Genomic DNA, 16,973 nt, shown 5'->3' with positions numbered 1-16,973 from the left:
TGCCTAGAAATTCACATAGTGGCTGTTCTCATGTAAATAGTACAGTGGTTTGTAATGAGCAAATGATTCTTTCTTCTCAGTTGGTAGTAGTTTTTCTAGCCAATGGTGTATTTTGGTTTCTTAGAATTTTGCCCTCTTATGATAGAGGTAAGCCTCCAAGTGAAAAGCTGCTGAAAAATGATTTTACTTACCTTACTTTTAGAATCCCTCAGTGATGTTTCTGTGAAAGCAGTAACAAAAACAGTCATTCAACGATTATCCTTTACACATGGTTTAGAATTACTATACTGAAAGACAACATCATATCCTCCATCCTACCAACTCTACCTTTTGCTTATGTCTTTGTCTCAGGCTTACCAATTTTCATGGTTCTAGAAGCTCCCGGCTTGGTATTGTAACAGATCCGTTGTAGTTCACATCTTCCAGTTAGCTTCCGCATTACAAACTTCAGGCAGCGCCACAGGAATTTACAGTAAAAATACAGGCATACCTGGATCAACATTCTGTGAAAAACAAAAGACAGCACCCTTCCAACAGAACTCTGGAAGAGAAGAGAAAGCAGCCACCACCAGCAAGAAAAGAAGCCCAGGACAAAATCAGGGGTTAGAAAAATCACTGGATACTTAGCATATGTTCCTAGTCCCATGTTACTTTATTTGCAGTAGCTACATTTACTATGACTGTAAGAAACTCCAGAATTTTCTATTCTAGTAAATTTGATATCCCAACAAACTGAGGATGAAGCATTAGAATCTTTTCTTTCCCCTCCTTTGCCTAAAAACATCTTGGAACTAGATGAGTACCTCGAAAACAGAATCCTTTGAAACTGTATTTTAGGAGTTGCCCTCCCTTTGACGTGGGGGAAGAACACGCTCTCCTCTTTTGCTTCCATGAACAGCTTCTCAGCTTGCCCCTGTTCATCTCCAGCCCCTCCCTAGTGTCCTCCTCACCTTCTACCAAACCCATTATTTGATTCCTTCCCTTGCTCCCACTATTTCCTCCCTCCCTCTGCTTTCCCTTAGGCACTGCAGCCCTCCTTGAGGACTTGGCTGTGACCACCTGCCTTTTCTGCTGAACTATCCTAACATTCCCTGGCCTTGTCAGAGCCTTCCTCATCAATTCACTGAGCAAGCACCACTGACCTTTGATTTTTCTAGAGGTGACCACCTTTTCTGATTAAAATGTTTCAAACACTCCTCTTGAGGTTTGTTCCTGGCTCTTGCTAAAAAAAGTTTTCTTTACTGCACATCCTACCTCACTCCAACAATAGCTCAACAAATGATGAACTATTTTGTCATCAGTCATGTGCTTATTCACACATCTCTAGCCCATGAAAATCCATCTTTTATGCTCACTTTTAATTTTAAAAATTTGAGTGCCTATTTCATAGTACCGTTCAGAATTTTAAAATGACTCAAGCTTTAGTGGTAAAGAGGACTTAATCTTATATATTCAACACATCTTCTCTTTATACTGTATATTCCCAAGACACAGAATTATTTATATCACTTCTTTTTGGTGTCACTTGGAAAATATTTTTCTTTAGTCTCCAAAGTTCACTAATTCCTTCCAGTTCTAAAATAAGGTGATGCATGGTCATCCAGACACACAGGAGTAGTTAACTAACAGCCTCAACAATGGGATCCCACCCTGAAAAAGAGCCAAAACCTTGGCTGTGTTTCTTTCCTCAGATTGCTCTGGTTCCCAATATCTTGAACAGCCTTGTGTTAAAAATAAAAATTCAGTCTGATTTACCCAAAGGCATGGGGTCTATATCTTATAAATGCAAAGGAAATGGAAAGACACAGAACAAAACAACCAAGCTGCTACACTGAGATAACAGAATAGGATACTTTGCAGGCAACAAGATTATGTCCTAGAACATCTAATAAAGTGACAATGTCCACGATATGTTTATCAAATAGAAAAAAGTTAAAAAGAAATATGTATGGGATGATCTGCCTTTCCTTTAAAAAGTAAAACAAAAAATTTTAATAGTAATGTGCAAAGCAGGATACATAACAAAAATGTCAACAGTGGTATTGATGGGTAATAAAATTATCAGTAATTTTTATTTTATTTTTAAAGTATTTTTGTAATACATGTGTATTATTTTATTTGCAAAATAAAAATTATAACAAAAATTATGATGTATGAAATGATCACCAAAAGCCATTACAAAAGTACATATAAAATTTCCATGTATAGTCAGCACAAAGTCAATCAGATTCTGCCAAAAGACGAAAATGGATTTACTATATTGTAAAGCCTAACATTCAACTGTTCTAGTCAAATATATTCTAAGATCTGTTAGAATATAGTTTAACATCTTCAAAAAAAAAAAAAAACTACCCCAGAAAACAACAACAACAAAACCCAAAATAACCCTAAATATATATGTATTTTTACATATAAATATATATGTATACTTATTGATATATAAATATACTTATGCTTATTTATATATATTTTATATGTAAATACATATATAGTTAGGGTATAACCCTAAAAATAAATTTAGTGGGATATTTTAATTAGACAAGTGCAAAGATTTATGAAACCTCAGCTTGCTCTCTTGGAAAATGTTTTTCATTTTCTAACTACTGGAAAGCTATGCCAAAAAAAAAAAAAAAAAGATTGAGCAATATCTTGTTAACTGGTCCCCAGCCAAATGGTAATGATATTAATTACTGGGAGATATATATATATATAAACATATTAATATATGCTATTAATTACTAAGTCAAAGATAAAAACTTTCCATAATATCTGTTCCATGTGCAGTTTTCAGGAAGTCCACCCCATCTGTGGGCTTACACCTCAAATGAAGCCACCTTTTAAGTCTGTGTGGCAGAACTCCAGCACAAGTGAAACCATGTGATAATCCAGTTCTGTTTGTACCAATCTTCCTAGAGAAGGGACCCTTACGACTGTTCATTGAGTATCTTTATATTCTTCCTATTTAGGTTCCAAGGCATCAAGTATAGCTTAAATTAAGCTACAAAAAGTTTTCCCCATGACCTCTGTATCAGGTCTACACAAAGAGGAGGCTTGAGACCTACAAGAGTCATCCTAAGTGGCAGGAAGTATCCATATATAGAGTTACCCACAGCCCGACTGTAATTTCTCCCGCGGGTCTCCCTGTATATGAGAAAAATGGCTGTGTTACTGTTTTGCATCAAGACAGTCTGACATCAAAAAGAAGAAAAGACATCACATTCTGTTTGCTTTTATCTTTTTAAAAAAAACTCTCTTGATGATGTTCACACTGTCAAAGACATGAAACCCAGTAGAAATCCACAGTGGGGGTTAGGGATGAAGCATCATTTCTTAGGGTTCACCACTCTGTGAAGTAAATCACATCTCTCTCACATAATCATAAACAATTTCAATTATGCACATTTCAATTATGAAATGATATCCATACACTTCTTGTTCTTTCAGAATTCCTAGGCCAACATAACCTGATAATGATATTTGTTATCCAAGATATATTCTATTTTCTCCCCTTATTTTTCTAATGGATCAACATGCTCACAAATATTTAATTAAAACCTCAGCTTGCTATGCTAGGTATTATATTTTCTTGCTATGCTAGTTACTATATATTTTTTACCCAGATCATCGGATCAAATTATGTTTTGACAGGTGTAATTTATTTTGTGTTTAGGTTATAAACCTTGTCCCGGGAGGTCATGGTCAGAGATGGAAACACCAGGGAGATCTCTTACTTCAGAAGCAATACACAACTCGCTTCCTTAACAACTCTGCAAAACCTTCATATGAGCAACTTACACTGGCTGTTCACCATCAAATATTGACTGCCAGGAGCTCACTTCTTACATTATCGGGATCTATTTAAGTCCCTAAATTGCAAAATTTATGGAAAAAACTGCTGAGGATCAAAAGCGGAACAATAAAAATGATTAACAATTTTGAGAGAATGTTCTATTGGTTTGATTTGTTTACCCTTAAAAGGAAGCAATTAAGAAATAGATCTGTAAATGCTCTTGAGTTCATCAGTGGTTAGTTTAAGAAAGAAGGAAGGAAGGAAAGAAGGAAGGGAAGAAGAAAGGAAGGGAGGAAGGACAGATGAAAGGAAGGGAGGGAGGAAAGAAGAAAGGAAGGAAGGAGGAAGGGAGGGAGGGAGGAAGGCAGGAGGAAGGAGGGAGGGAGGGAGGGAGGCAGGAGGAAGGAGGGAGGGAGGGAGGGAGGAAGGCAGGAGGAAGGAGGGAGGGAGGGAGGGAGGGAGGGAGGCAGGAGGAAGGAGGGAGGGAGGGAGGGAGGCAGGAGGAAGGAGGGAGGGAGGGAGGGAGGAAGAGGAAGGAAGAGAAGAAGGAAGAGAGGGAGGAAGGGAGGGAGAAAAGGTGTATCTATTTCTTGTTTGAGTTTAAGGATTTTGGGATTCATTGTACCCTCTCCTCCTTTTAATTTCATTTGTTTTATGTCCTTTTTTTTTTTTTTTTTTTTTTTTTTTTTTTTTTTTTTTTTCTGACTGCATGCTTTGGGAGAAGGCATTTCAAATGCACCTGTGAGACAGAACCCACTTAAACTTTCTGTTGCACTAGCACTAATCTCAACCTGTTTCATACCCTCTTCACCTTCTGAACCCTCTGCTCAGGGGGTTTATGGCTCTGCTCCTTTCCCTCCCAGACTGAATCAGCAAACCAATAAACTTAGTTTTCATTGGGTAATATTTGCTTTTCTTCTTCATAACATTATACTTAGTTTTCTTCATTCTGATGGAAGATTCCTGACTCATTACTAAAAAGATCTGTTAGATTTTCTAGGAACAACAATTAAATCCTCAAGACTAGATGTAGAAAATACTGATCACCACCTTCTCTTTCTAATAATTATTTACATAGGCAGCTGTTTTTTATTTCTGTTTTTTAATCACAGCTTTTGACAGTGTTCCAGAGTTACTGTAGCTTCCTAAGATGAATGCCTTGCTTAAACACTGGGAGAATCTGATTCAATGATAAGAGCTACTACACATGCTCCATTTCCAATCTTTCCTGTTACTACCTTTTATTAATATTCTGCAGAGTGATGTTTATGGCTGAGTTCACAGCAGTGCTCTTCCATAAAGCAATTATGATCATGTTTATTATTTAACATTCATTCTCTAGTTTGAACCAGAATAGCCACCCAATGTAAATTATTCAAAACAGATCATATCTCTGCTACTAAATAAAAGCAAGCTCCTGTCTTGTGGTGCTTTGTTAGAGAAATCTATTCAGAAGGGATGGGGTCTCCAAAACAGGAGATGCACCTAAAACCATGCTGCCCCTTGCCTGTGGGGTGAGGGGGTGCGGGTACCTGTGATGCAACACTACTCCATCACCTTAAATTTGTGACTCTGACGTCTTCTTTTGGAACAATAAGAGAAAAGTGGCTTATTTTGAATAGTTTCAATGAATGTGCTAATGAAAGTTAATTCTTGCTTGAAGAAATCCTGTAATAAATAAAAAGCACACTATTGTTGATGAAAGATACATACAAAAATAATCACAGTTCTTGGTTCAAATCACAGTTTCCCAAATGAAATACATTTCATCTAAGCAGCCGTAAAGAAGAGCAAGCTGCTCAGCGTTCCCAGCAGTTCATCTAGTTGCTGCGTTGAAGTTCCTAAGCAGGGGCACTGGCAGTCAGTTGGGAATTAACTTATCAATAGGTACTTTGCCTAATAAATGGGACCATCTCTATATGAGCTTTCTACTAGGAAGGAGAGGCTGCAGAGGACTTGGTACAGGAAGTGGAAATGTGAAATCACTCAAAGAAATCATCCATGGGTCTCTAGGAAAACAAGAGTATTTCCCTCCTTTAAAGCAAGGCAGAGGCCCCAAGATCTAATACCCAGATAGTGTGAGGCCCTGTGGTTTCTTCCCATTATTCTTTTTCTGAAGAGATCACACTAACTTCCGAAAAGTCAAAATTAAGGAGATTGGTGGGTCTATATCTATCATGGATCAATGTTATTCAAAATTACATTGTTACAGCAAAAAGGACACTCTTTTTATAATACGTTCCAGGGAAACTGCCTCCAAAGGCTTAGAGAGCAATAACTGATTGTGGGATAATTAAAATAAATTAATTAATAGTATATCCATTTCCTTTCAAAGAAAAGGAGGTACGGGTTTCTCTTAATTTTTAACACCATTATTCAACTAAAATTTTGATGCTTAAATACACTTTATAAGATTTATTTTTATTTACTTATTTTTCAAGACAGGGTCTTACTCTGTTGCCTAGGCTGAAGCAGCCTTGACCTCTCTGGGCTCAGGTGGTTCTCCTACCTCAGCCTCCTGAGTAGCTGGGACTACAGATGCACACATGCTCAGCTAACTTTTTATTGTCTATAAAGAGGGGGTCTTGCTATGTTGCCCAAGCTGGTTTTGAACTCATGGGCTCAAGCAATCTGCCTGCCTCAGCCTCCCAAAGTGCTGGGATTACAGGCATAAGCCACTGGGCCTGGCTACAAGATTTTTAAAAATCAGATTATTTTTTACTCTTTGGATAATACTTTTATTTACTTATTTATAAGAGGAAACAATGAACACATTATAACACATTATACTTTGACATTTTAAAAGTATTTAAATGCAACCTCAAATATAAACTTTTGTTGGTAAATATTTTTAAGGAGACCCAAAATAAGTAAATATATAAATAAATGAAAGTCAACAAAGGTATTATTCATGCTCCATCATCCATTTATATGGTTCAAAATATTCTATAGGGGATAAGAAATGGGCCTGTTATTATTATAAATTTGCTACATAACATAATTCGAAAACATTTTAAACAACCCAGTTAGAGGACATGCTCAGTATTGTGAACAAATTCATTTCTGTTAAAGACCTAGAACAGTTGAAAGAAAGAAATCTGAAATGAGTTGGGGGTGAAATGAAAAATGATACTTGAAAGGTATTTCAATTTATTTTATTTATTCCTTCACGGAACCAAATGCAAAATGAGACTGATGGTGCGGTACCGAAGAAACGAGAGTGGGAGTCATGGCTGTGGAAAAAGTGAACACGGGTCAAGAACTTATTTTCACTGCAAGCCATGGGACCTCCCTGTCCACCAGGAGCTTATAGTCTAGCAAGGAAAAGGACAAGAAAAACAGACTGTTGAAAAACAGTGTGGCAATTCTATAAAAGAAAAATGCCCCGGGTGTAGAGGCAGAGGAGAGAGAGAGAGAGTACATTCCTCTGAGCCTGGACAGGAAAGCCAACTCCACCATCCTATGAGGAACAGCCAGAACAGCCTGGAAAATCAGCGTGCCTTCCTCACTTCAGAACAAAAGTGAAAATTCCAATAGGTAAATGAATAAAATTCAAACTAACGTTTACTGAGTGTCCATGGCTTTTGGTTATATTGCTCATGCTCTGCAGGAAGAACTTAACAAACAGTAAAGTGGCCAAAGAGCTGGCCCTGAAAAGCTGAGGGAAAGCCAAGGGGCAGGAGAGCTGGGATGTACGTGATTTAGCTCTCAGAGGATCTTAGACAGCAGCTTGAGGGCAACAGGAAGGCTCTGGGAAGGTCACCAACAGGAGACTGCCCAGAAAAAGATGCAGGTTAACGTATTTCCATGAGAGTATGGACACAGCTTTTGCTTGTTTTAATGCAGGGAGCAAAACAATGTAAAATATATGTGTATATATGTGTGTGTATTTGTGTATGTTTATATATACATATGTGTGTCATATATATGCATGCATACATGTGCAAATATACGTACATACATGTATGTGCCACAAAAAAGAGAACACTATAGCTAAAAGTACCAGTCTACAGTGAGGGAGGTACTTGTATGCATAGGCCATAAACCTTCCCTTTTTCAGGACTTAGCTTCTATTTCACATAAGCTCTGTCATTGCCTCAAGCAATGCTAATCAAATTCTGGAACAACTACGTGTTCCTGCACCTTCTGCTCTTTAAAAGCAATGGAAAGTGGGTCATACCGAATCAAAAGTTTGACTAACCTATCTGGAAGTCAGACTTGGCGTCTAGTCCCAATTTGCCACTATGAACCATGCAACTTTGGAGAGGTTACTTTGCTTCTCTAGGTTTCTTCTTTCTCACATGTAAGGTGAAAAGACAGGACTAGATTTCTGGCTCTAACAGAAGGCCAGATGTGTTAGGAGAAAAGATTTTTTCATCTGATTCTCCTTTCTCTTTGAGGTCCTCTTTAATTCAGGGTGAAAATGTTAACATGCTCTGGGCTGCTTTATGCTGTGCTTGCAAAGGTGACCAAGAACTGCCCCTAACTTGATTTTTGCAAGTATCTTCTACCCACCCCAAACAAGGTTCACATCTAACAAACTTGGACCACTAGTGCTTATGACACCAGTCACGCCTTCCTGACTGTCTTCACAGCATTCCATACCTTCTATCCTTATTTTAAAATATTAAAATCCTAGTCTTTCCTTTATCTCAACTTTGTCTCAATGACGTGTTTCCTGAATATTCCTTCACAAAATGTCTGTAACCTGTCACTGATCGCATTTCTTTATATATCTTAGTTTTGTATGCATACGCCTTGTCTCTTACCAGGTGGTATGTTACTTTGGAACAGAGACATCTCACATTCATTTATTTCCGAGATGGAGTTTTGCTCTTGTTACCCAGGCTGGAGTGCAGTGGCATGATCTCAGCTCACTGCAACCTCTGCCTCCTGGGTTCAAGTGATTCTCCTGCCTCAGCCTCCCTAGTAGCTAGGATTACAGGCAACTGCCACCATGACTGATTAATTTTTGTATGTTAAGTAGAGACAGGGTTTTGCCAAGTTGGCCAGGCTGGTCTTGAACTCCTGACCTTTGGTGATCCACCCACCTCAGCCTCTCAAGGTGCTGGGATTATAGGTGTGAACCACCATGCCCAGGCCTCACATTCATTTTTGTATCACCCACAATACCTTACAGTGGGCACACAGTACTGGAGTAATGTGATACAAATATATATGCAGGTTGGAAGTCAAACAGGCCTGCATTCAAATACCTGTGTGGCTTTAAGTTACTTAACTTTACTAAGCCTCCTTGTTTTCCTTTGTAAAATGGGATATTACGTCTTACTTAATTACATTTCCTATGAAGAGAGAATAAAAGTGGCATAAATACTTGCATTATTAGCAATGAATGCATATTAAATGAATTAGTGGACCAAGATGTAAATCAAGTATGAATGACTTAAAAATCCAATTTGTGGTTATTTTTGCTAATTGTAAGCCTTTATTTACCTAATCATACTAGAAAAGTAGTTTTTTCCCTGGATTAAGTTAGGACATGGTATAAGTCTGCTATATCGCTCAGTTTCTCCCACAGAGGTTTGAGATTGGCAGATGTTTTCCTTTCCTATTTCCTACTTGAGAAAGGAAAATATGAAGTGAGATCTGGGGCCAAGAAACTGAGATTCTGAGACTAGAACAGTTGGAAGCAACGATTTATATGGGTGACTTAAAAAATTTCCCTTCTTAATTTCCAAAATTAATTATGTTCTGATAACTTCAAAAACTATAACCTCAATAACTAAATCCAAACAAGGGAAAATATCTTCCACATAAGACTTCAGACTTCTCTGTTATACACATCAACTGAATTAAAGTTAGTAAAATATATTACAAAAATGAAACCCTAAGCTTTTGCTCTATCTGGGACTTTAAAAAGTGCTCCTTCATTTTCTGATCACATGTAGGTATGTTTTGCTCTCCAATGTTTTCTTTTTGAGATGGAGTCTTGCTCTGTGGCCCAGGCTGGAGTACAGTGGTATGATGGACTCACTGCAATCTCCACCTCCTAGGTTCAAGCAATTCTCCTGCCTCAGCCTCCCGAGTAGCTGGGACTACAGGTGCCCATCACCATGCCTGGCTAACTTTTTGTATTTTTAATAGACATAGGGTTTCACTATGTTGGCCAGGATGGTCTCGATCTCTTGACCTTGTGATCTGCCCGTCTCAGTCTCCCAAAGTGCTGGGATTACAGGTGTGAGTCACTGTGCCTGGCCTCGTGTTTCCTTTTCATGCACATCATGGCTAAAGTCAGATTGGATGATTTGGGGATATGTATCCAATATCCCATTTCTAACCTCAATTTAAAATATACCTGACCGGACATGGTGTCTCACGCCTGTAATCCCAGCACTTCGGGAGACCAAGGCAAGTGGATTTCTGAGGTCAGGAGTTCAAGACCAGCCTGGCCAACATGGTGAAATCCTGTCTCTACAAAAATACAAAAATTAGCCAGGCATGATGGCTGGTGCCTGTAATGCCAGCTATTCTGGAGGCTGAGGCAAGAGAATTGCTTGAACCCACGAGGTGGAGGTTGTAGTGAGCTGAGACTGCACTACTGCACTTTAGACTGGGTGACAGAGCAAGACTCCATCTCAAAAAATAAAATAAAATAAATAAAATATACCCTTTAGCCAGGTCTACTAATCATATAGCATTTATTTCTTATATTTCATATGATTTTTGATATACATTGAATATTTTCTCTATTCTTTTATGCCCTGAATATTTATACCATTAATATATCTGATGGTAGCAATTGAGTATCATGTATCTTAAGTGTGGATGAAAATCCATTTTTTCCCACAATGTGGTTTCTCTAACCTTATTTCTTCTGGGACAGTACATGGAGCATTTTCTTCTAGAGCATCTCAGAAGTTGACAGATTAATCACTGCGTGGGCTTTTAAATAATGCTGATTTCCTCCCAGTGAAAGTCAGCTCCTCATTCTCCATAATATATTTGCTGAGCTCAGGAATTAACACCTGATTTATTCAGGCTTTGCTTACATAACCTTCTCTTTGGTTCAAATGAAAAGATTCCCAAAATCGTTCAACATCTGTGGAAATGGACTACAGGAAATGAATCAACTAAGGAAGGGAAATGATCGATTTTCCTTTTATTATTTCAAAATCAGTGGTCAATGAAAATCCTCAAGTTTCTGTTTTAATGTACAATCTGTTATCCTAGCATTAGTTTCACATCATCAATGCCATATAATATTTATAAAATATACACTCCAAGCTACATGAAATTTTTTTTTTATCAGAACACATAATTAATAGGGACACGTTGGTTCTGTAACCCTTGGTGCTAGTCTGTGCAAAATTACAGTGGTAGATTTTTCACTGTACTAGTTCTAAATCATCATATACAAATTAATGAAAAAGTACACTCTACTAAACATGTTGCACCTATTCAGTTTAACAATAAAACTAACAGAACCAAAGGCTACTATTTTTCCTAAAATGACTGGTTTTGAGGCTGCTCAACACGTTTTTCTAAAACAAATGAGACATTGAGGAAGAAATTGAGTAGTGCAAGGTTTGGCAACCTCACCACCATCATCACCACTTTTTCAAAGGGAGCTCCTGACTTCTAAGCTTCATCTCACACTAAAGCTTTCTGTTAACATGATTTCAAAGTTGAAAGACCCCACGTTTACATTCAGGAGGTATGCATCAATGCCAAATTTTCATGAATGTGTAGCTAGATCAGTTAATTACCATGACAACCAAGAACATATTAGGTCAAATAGTTGGCTGGCAAATGTCCACGTGATTTTTCAAATACCATATTTTTATACAGCTGAGATAAACAGTATTCTGTACAATAAAACAAATGCTGATGCCTGTAAAGGGTTTAACAGTAACCTCCTGAGAGGTTGTCATGATTCTAAGATCCAGTAAACTACCAGTAGCTCTATCAAAATCCAGTAAATCCCATAAAAGGTGATCTGGGTGCTCCAGAAAAAACAATGGAACCAAAACCACTGGGGGTAGGGAATAGAATCTTAGATTATGGCCACTGAAAGAAACAAATCATTTCTTAAAAGAAGCAAGCCTATTAACGTGCTTAGAGAAAACAAGCCTGAGCAAAAGATAAGAATGTGTAAAGAGGCAGGTCACCATCTTGAGGAAAAGAAGCCTGATCTTCTGGGAAGAGTGTTGTATTTTCTCACATTCAGGACCTGACTAACTGTATTTTGCCAAATTTTAATACTATACAAAACTTATCTGGGAATTCCACTAATAGACAAATGAATGGCAGTCAATACTCTTAAAAATAACTGTAGCTTTAGGTCCAGTCAAATGGTTTTCAAAACTAAACAAGATCACCCAAACATACCAATTTATGGCATACGCTGTCCAGAACAATCTTCAGAGAACCAGCAATTGATACAAATTTCAGAGACATCACTGAGATAAGAAGAGCAGAAGCTTAGAACACACAGGTTGACCCCCTTTCCCAAATTTTAAAATGCCTGTACGGATTGGCCAGCCAACTAAAATCTAAATTAAAGAATATTTTAAAGGACACTTATTTCCCGAAAATGATTTTACATAAACTGTATTAAGTGATTCATTGACAGCTATTTCCTTAAACCTTTCAGGCCAGCGGTGTGCCGCTCTGTAGAGACACATGGCAGCAGGGCTGTCTACAGTGCTCACGCTTTACGTTCTCTCACTGTCTACAAGCATACAGAGTTAGCAGAGGAACCTCGTGGCCAAGTTATTCTCAGCAAAAATGCAATGTTATTTTACAGAATCTTAAGAGACCTGGTCACAGATCACAAACGATGACTGGTCATAGGACCCTAACCAGTGAGGAGGTTTCTCCACTGCAGAGGGCTCAGCCAGGAAACCGTAAACACGTACCTCAGGAAGTGCTTCATGGTGCCCGTGTTGACTGTCCAGATGCTATACGAACTGTCCTCAAGTAATTGCTTCCAAATTTGCCTTTGTCAAAGTAAGTGTCAACTGTGGGAAGAAATTAGATATTAGGTACATTTATTAATAAGCCTGGAAGTCCCAAACCAAAAATTTCTGCTTACTGAGGTAGACAGGTAACATGCCAGCCACTGAGAACATTATCAATGGCACTGCCCACATAGCAATGCAATTCAGTGGATGGAGATTACAGCTATAGACTTACACTTTATAATTATATCAATACTATTAGCCTTTCTTTCTTTCTTTTTTTTTTGAGAAGGAGTCTTGCTCTGTTACCCAGGCTGGAGTGCAGTGGCATGTTCTTGGCTCACTGAAACCTCTGCCTCCCAGGTTCAAGCCAATTATCCTGCCTCAGCCTCCTTGGGATTACAGACATGAGCCACCATGCCTAGCTAATTTGTCATATTTTTAGTAGAGACAGAGTGTCGCCATGTTGGCCAGGCTTGTCTCAAACACCTGACCTAATGATCTGCCTGCCTCAGCCTCCCAGAGTGCTGGGATTACAGGCATGAGCCACTGTGCCTGGTCTAGCCTTTCATTTTAAGTCACCTGCTGGAGAAATTGTGAATTTCATGAGCAATCTCTTCAATAGTAAGCTTTTCCTTTATTTTGAGTATTGTTCCTATATCTTTAGGAATAGTATTCATAAGAAAAATAAAAATGAAGAATAATCAAATTAGCCATCTGGGTTTCCAGATATCCAGTAGTCTTAAATCTGTTAGCCCCAACTTTGTAGAAGTACAACTCAAAAATAACTAGAAGCAACTAACTTTAAGATCAAAGATAACTGCTAAAGAGCTCAGGGACAACTGTTAAAGAGCAAGGTACTCCACACAAATGAACGATGCCGCAGGCCCCATTTTCTTTTGGCACTGTGAACAGAGCTGTGAGATTTGATATTTGCATAGCACTTTTCAGTGTATGATTTGCTTTCACCAAGTGTACATCAGGTTATTGGGCTTCTTCCTTTGGATAAGGAGGACACTAGGAGCAGCCTACAAAGCAGCAAGTTAGGATGAGACGGGATAAAACAGACTACATGAAAGGATGTCTGGAAGTGGAGGGAAGTTATCTCATGAGAAAAGAGACGAATGGAACATCCACTGCAGCAGCAGTGCAAGGAATGAATGTACGGACAAGGAGCTGTGGGCAGAGACACACTGCCAACTAGAACAGCTCACAGTGTGGGAACTCATGCTTAGCTCGAATAAAAGCTAGTCTCTTCTTTAACACGTTTATTTCTGTAGATGTTCCATACATGCTTGAAAAAACTGTCTATACACCAATTTAAGACTGTGGTTGCTTTTGGGAAGAGAGGCGGGGTTTAGGATTGGGGAAGAGAAAAATGATCTTCAACTTGGTGTGTTTTATTTCTTAAAATAAATCTGGAGCAAAAGAAAAGAAAAAATAACATTTATTTATTTTGAATAGTGGGAACATACATTATCCTTTGTACTTCTGTGGTTTTTATAAATGAATCCAAATTTTAACTTAATTTGGTAGGTCCCACTCAACACTCAGATCATAGTTTCTCATACATTCAACAATAAAAGCATCTAAGGGACCCTGGAGAAAAGATTCATTCTAAAGCTGGGTCAGGGCAAGGTGAACCTGAAGCATCTTGTACCACAAGAGAGTGAAGAGGTGCTTAAGATAAACAAAATGGGGGTGTGTCAAATAAACAGAGCATCCAACTGAAAGAACTCCCAATGATCAAATAATTGATGTAGCTACCCTGCCCTCAAGGAGGTGGAGCAGGCCGGGTGCCCAGGCTCACATCTGTAATCCCAGCACTTTGGGAAACTGAGGCAGGAGGATTTCTTGAGGTCAGGAGTTCAAGACCAGCCTGGCCAACATGGAGAAACCCCATCTCTACTAAAAATACAAAAATTAGCCAAGTCTGGTGGTATGGGCCTATAGTCCCAGCTACTCAGGAGCCTGAGGCAGGAGAATTACTTGAACCCAGGAGGTGGAGGTTACAGTGCCCCAAGCATGTATCACTGTACTCCAGCCTGGGTAGAAGAGTGAGACTCCATCACAAAAATCAAAACAAAAAGCCTCTCTATCCCTTAAATATAAGCTGGACATATGACTTTCTGAGTACATTGTGGAAAGGAGAAAAAAGAACTACAGTAGGATCAGGTGCAATGGCTCATGCCTGTAATCTCAGCACATCAGAAGGTGCAGGTGGGTGGATCACTTGAGGCCAGAAGTTCAGCTTGGCCAGAAGAACAGCTTGGCCAACATGGTGAAACCCCATCTCTACTAAAAATACAAAAATTAGCTGGGTATGGTGGCAGGTGCCTGTAATCCCAGCTACTTGGGAGGCTGAGGCAGGAGAATTGCTTGAACCTGGGAGGCGGTGGTTGCAGTGAGCCAAGATCATGGCACTGCACTCCAGCCTGGGCAACAAAGTGAGATTCTGTCTCAAAAAAAAAAAAAGAAAAGAAAAGGTCAGGAGATTGAGACCACTCTGGCCAACATGGTGAAATCCCATCTCTACTAAAAATACAAAAATAGCCAGGCCTGGTGGCATGCACCTGTAGTCCCAGCTACTCAGGAGGCTAAGGCAGGAGAATTGCTTGAACCCAGGAGGCAGAGGTCACAGTGAGCTGAGATGGTGCCACTGCACTTCAGCCTGGTGATAGAGACTCCGTCTCAAAACAAAACAAAAAAAATACTCTGACTGTACTGTGAAGAATATATTATACTGCAGTAAAATTACAGGTATAAGATACCATCTACAAATGTGTTACAATAATCCAGGCAAAGATAATAACGGCAGGTTAAGGCAATGGACAGACAGAAGAGTGAAAGATATGAGAGATGATAGTTAGAAGGTAGACTCAATAGGAACTTTGTTAATTGATTAATTGGGGGTGGTCGGTAAAGGAAAAGGAGGAGTTGAACATTATGCCCACGCTTGTGGCCAGCAACTGGATAGACAGCAGAATTATTCATTAAGATATACAATTTTGAAGAAGCAGATTTTGGGATCTGGTTGTACAAGAGGTCTCTGGAACATTTTGAGATTTCAGGACCAAGTTGTAAAGATTCATGGATCTGAAGTTCAGGAAGACAACGCAGGTTGGAAACAAAGCTTTGAGCTTCCTCAGCATGCAGATGTTAATTAAAACCATAGTTCCAAAGGAATTACTAAAGAAGTAGCATATATGACACTTGTTCATAACAAAACTCTTTGTCATTAGGATACAATTAAAGGAGAATTCTCATGCAAATAAGGTAGTAAAGGATGGACTGCATGTTAGAAATAGTTTATCTAAATTTTTAAGAAGTCTTTACCTTTAAGTGGTTTGATTTCATTTAGGTATAAAATTGGTTTACCTCAAAACAATTTATTTCATAATGATGTGAGATAAATGAAATAATATAATATTTTAACTCCTCGCTCTTTACATAATGGTTCTCAAATTTATCCCTTGAAAAACCTTCTTGAATGCTTATGTATCCAACATTGTGCTGAGTAATGCAGCATAGTTTAATACAGTGAGAGAGCCTTACTATTTGAGAAAATTTGGCAACTATGGCAGTGCGTGTGCATGTGATTAAGAGCACAAGTTTTGGAGACAAAGTTCTTGTCTGGGATCTACCACTAGCCAAGTGGCAGCCTTAGATAAATTGCTTGACCTCTCTAGGCTTAAATGGGGTAAGTAACTAAATGAGCTTGTAGGGTTGTTCTAAGGATTAAATGAACCAAAGCATGTAAGGCACTCAGCATAGTTATAGGTATGTAATACACAGTCAGTGAGTAGTATTTATTATTAGTATTACGATTTTTATTCTTATTATGTTCTCTTCTAAAGTAAAAGATCATTTTGTCAAGTGAAGAATCACTTAGGAGACTGTTAAAATAAATTCTTGCAAGTTGACGTGAACCGAACTGGGATGATGACAGAGGGGAGAGAGAGAATTGAACAGAGGTAAAAAAAATATTTAGAGGGTAGAATCAATTGGACTTACTGATTGAATGGGAAAAGTGAAGGGAAGGAAAATAACCATTAGTTCTAATTGTCTGTCCCCCAAACAGGAAACAAAGATAACAATTAGATCTCATTATCTGTCCCCCAAAGAGGAAACACCAAAAATGGCTTTGGGTGGCAGAAGAAGCCTGTGCAAATGCTATTTAACTCATTATTCACCGGATATTCATTAAGTAATTATGCTGAATGTTTTATATAGAAAACACAAAATTACTGTTTATTTTTAAA

General features: G+C 38.5%; 1 protein-coding gene across 6 annotated transcripts in view; it reads right to left on the bottom strand.

Annotated features, from left to right (window-relative positions):
- Positions 1-16,973, bottom strand: part of ELMOD1 (ELMO domain containing 1) — a 77,743-nt gene that overhangs the window by 36,648 nt on the left and 24,122 nt on the right. For 2 of the 6 annotated variants that reach the window (XM_003923748.3, XM_010334599.3), the window contains exons 2-4: positions 12,670-12,771; positions 358-503; positions 192-220 (exon numbers count right to left, since the gene is read on the bottom strand). In XM_003923748.3, coding sequence (XP_003923797.1) covers positions 192-220; positions 358-503; positions 12,670-12,686 — 192 coding nt within the window. In that variant the 5' untranslated portion in view covers positions 12,687-12,771. Of the gene's footprint in view, positions 1-191; positions 221-357; positions 504-5,322; positions 5,459-12,139; positions 12,211-12,669; positions 12,772-16,973 lie in introns of all 6 variants that reach the window. The other 4 variants (XM_074400519.1, XM_074400520.1, XM_074400517.1 and 1 more) reach the window with 4 other exon arrangements.

This window comes from Saimiri boliviensis, chromosome 6 (genome assembly GCF_048565385.1).
Source record: "Saimiri boliviensis isolate mSaiBol1 chromosome 6, mSaiBol1.pri, whole genome shotgun sequence".
NCBI lineage: Eukaryota > Metazoa > Chordata > Mammalia > Primates > Cebidae > Saimiri > Saimiri boliviensis.
This window is presented reverse-complemented; position numbering and strand designations above follow the sequence as displayed.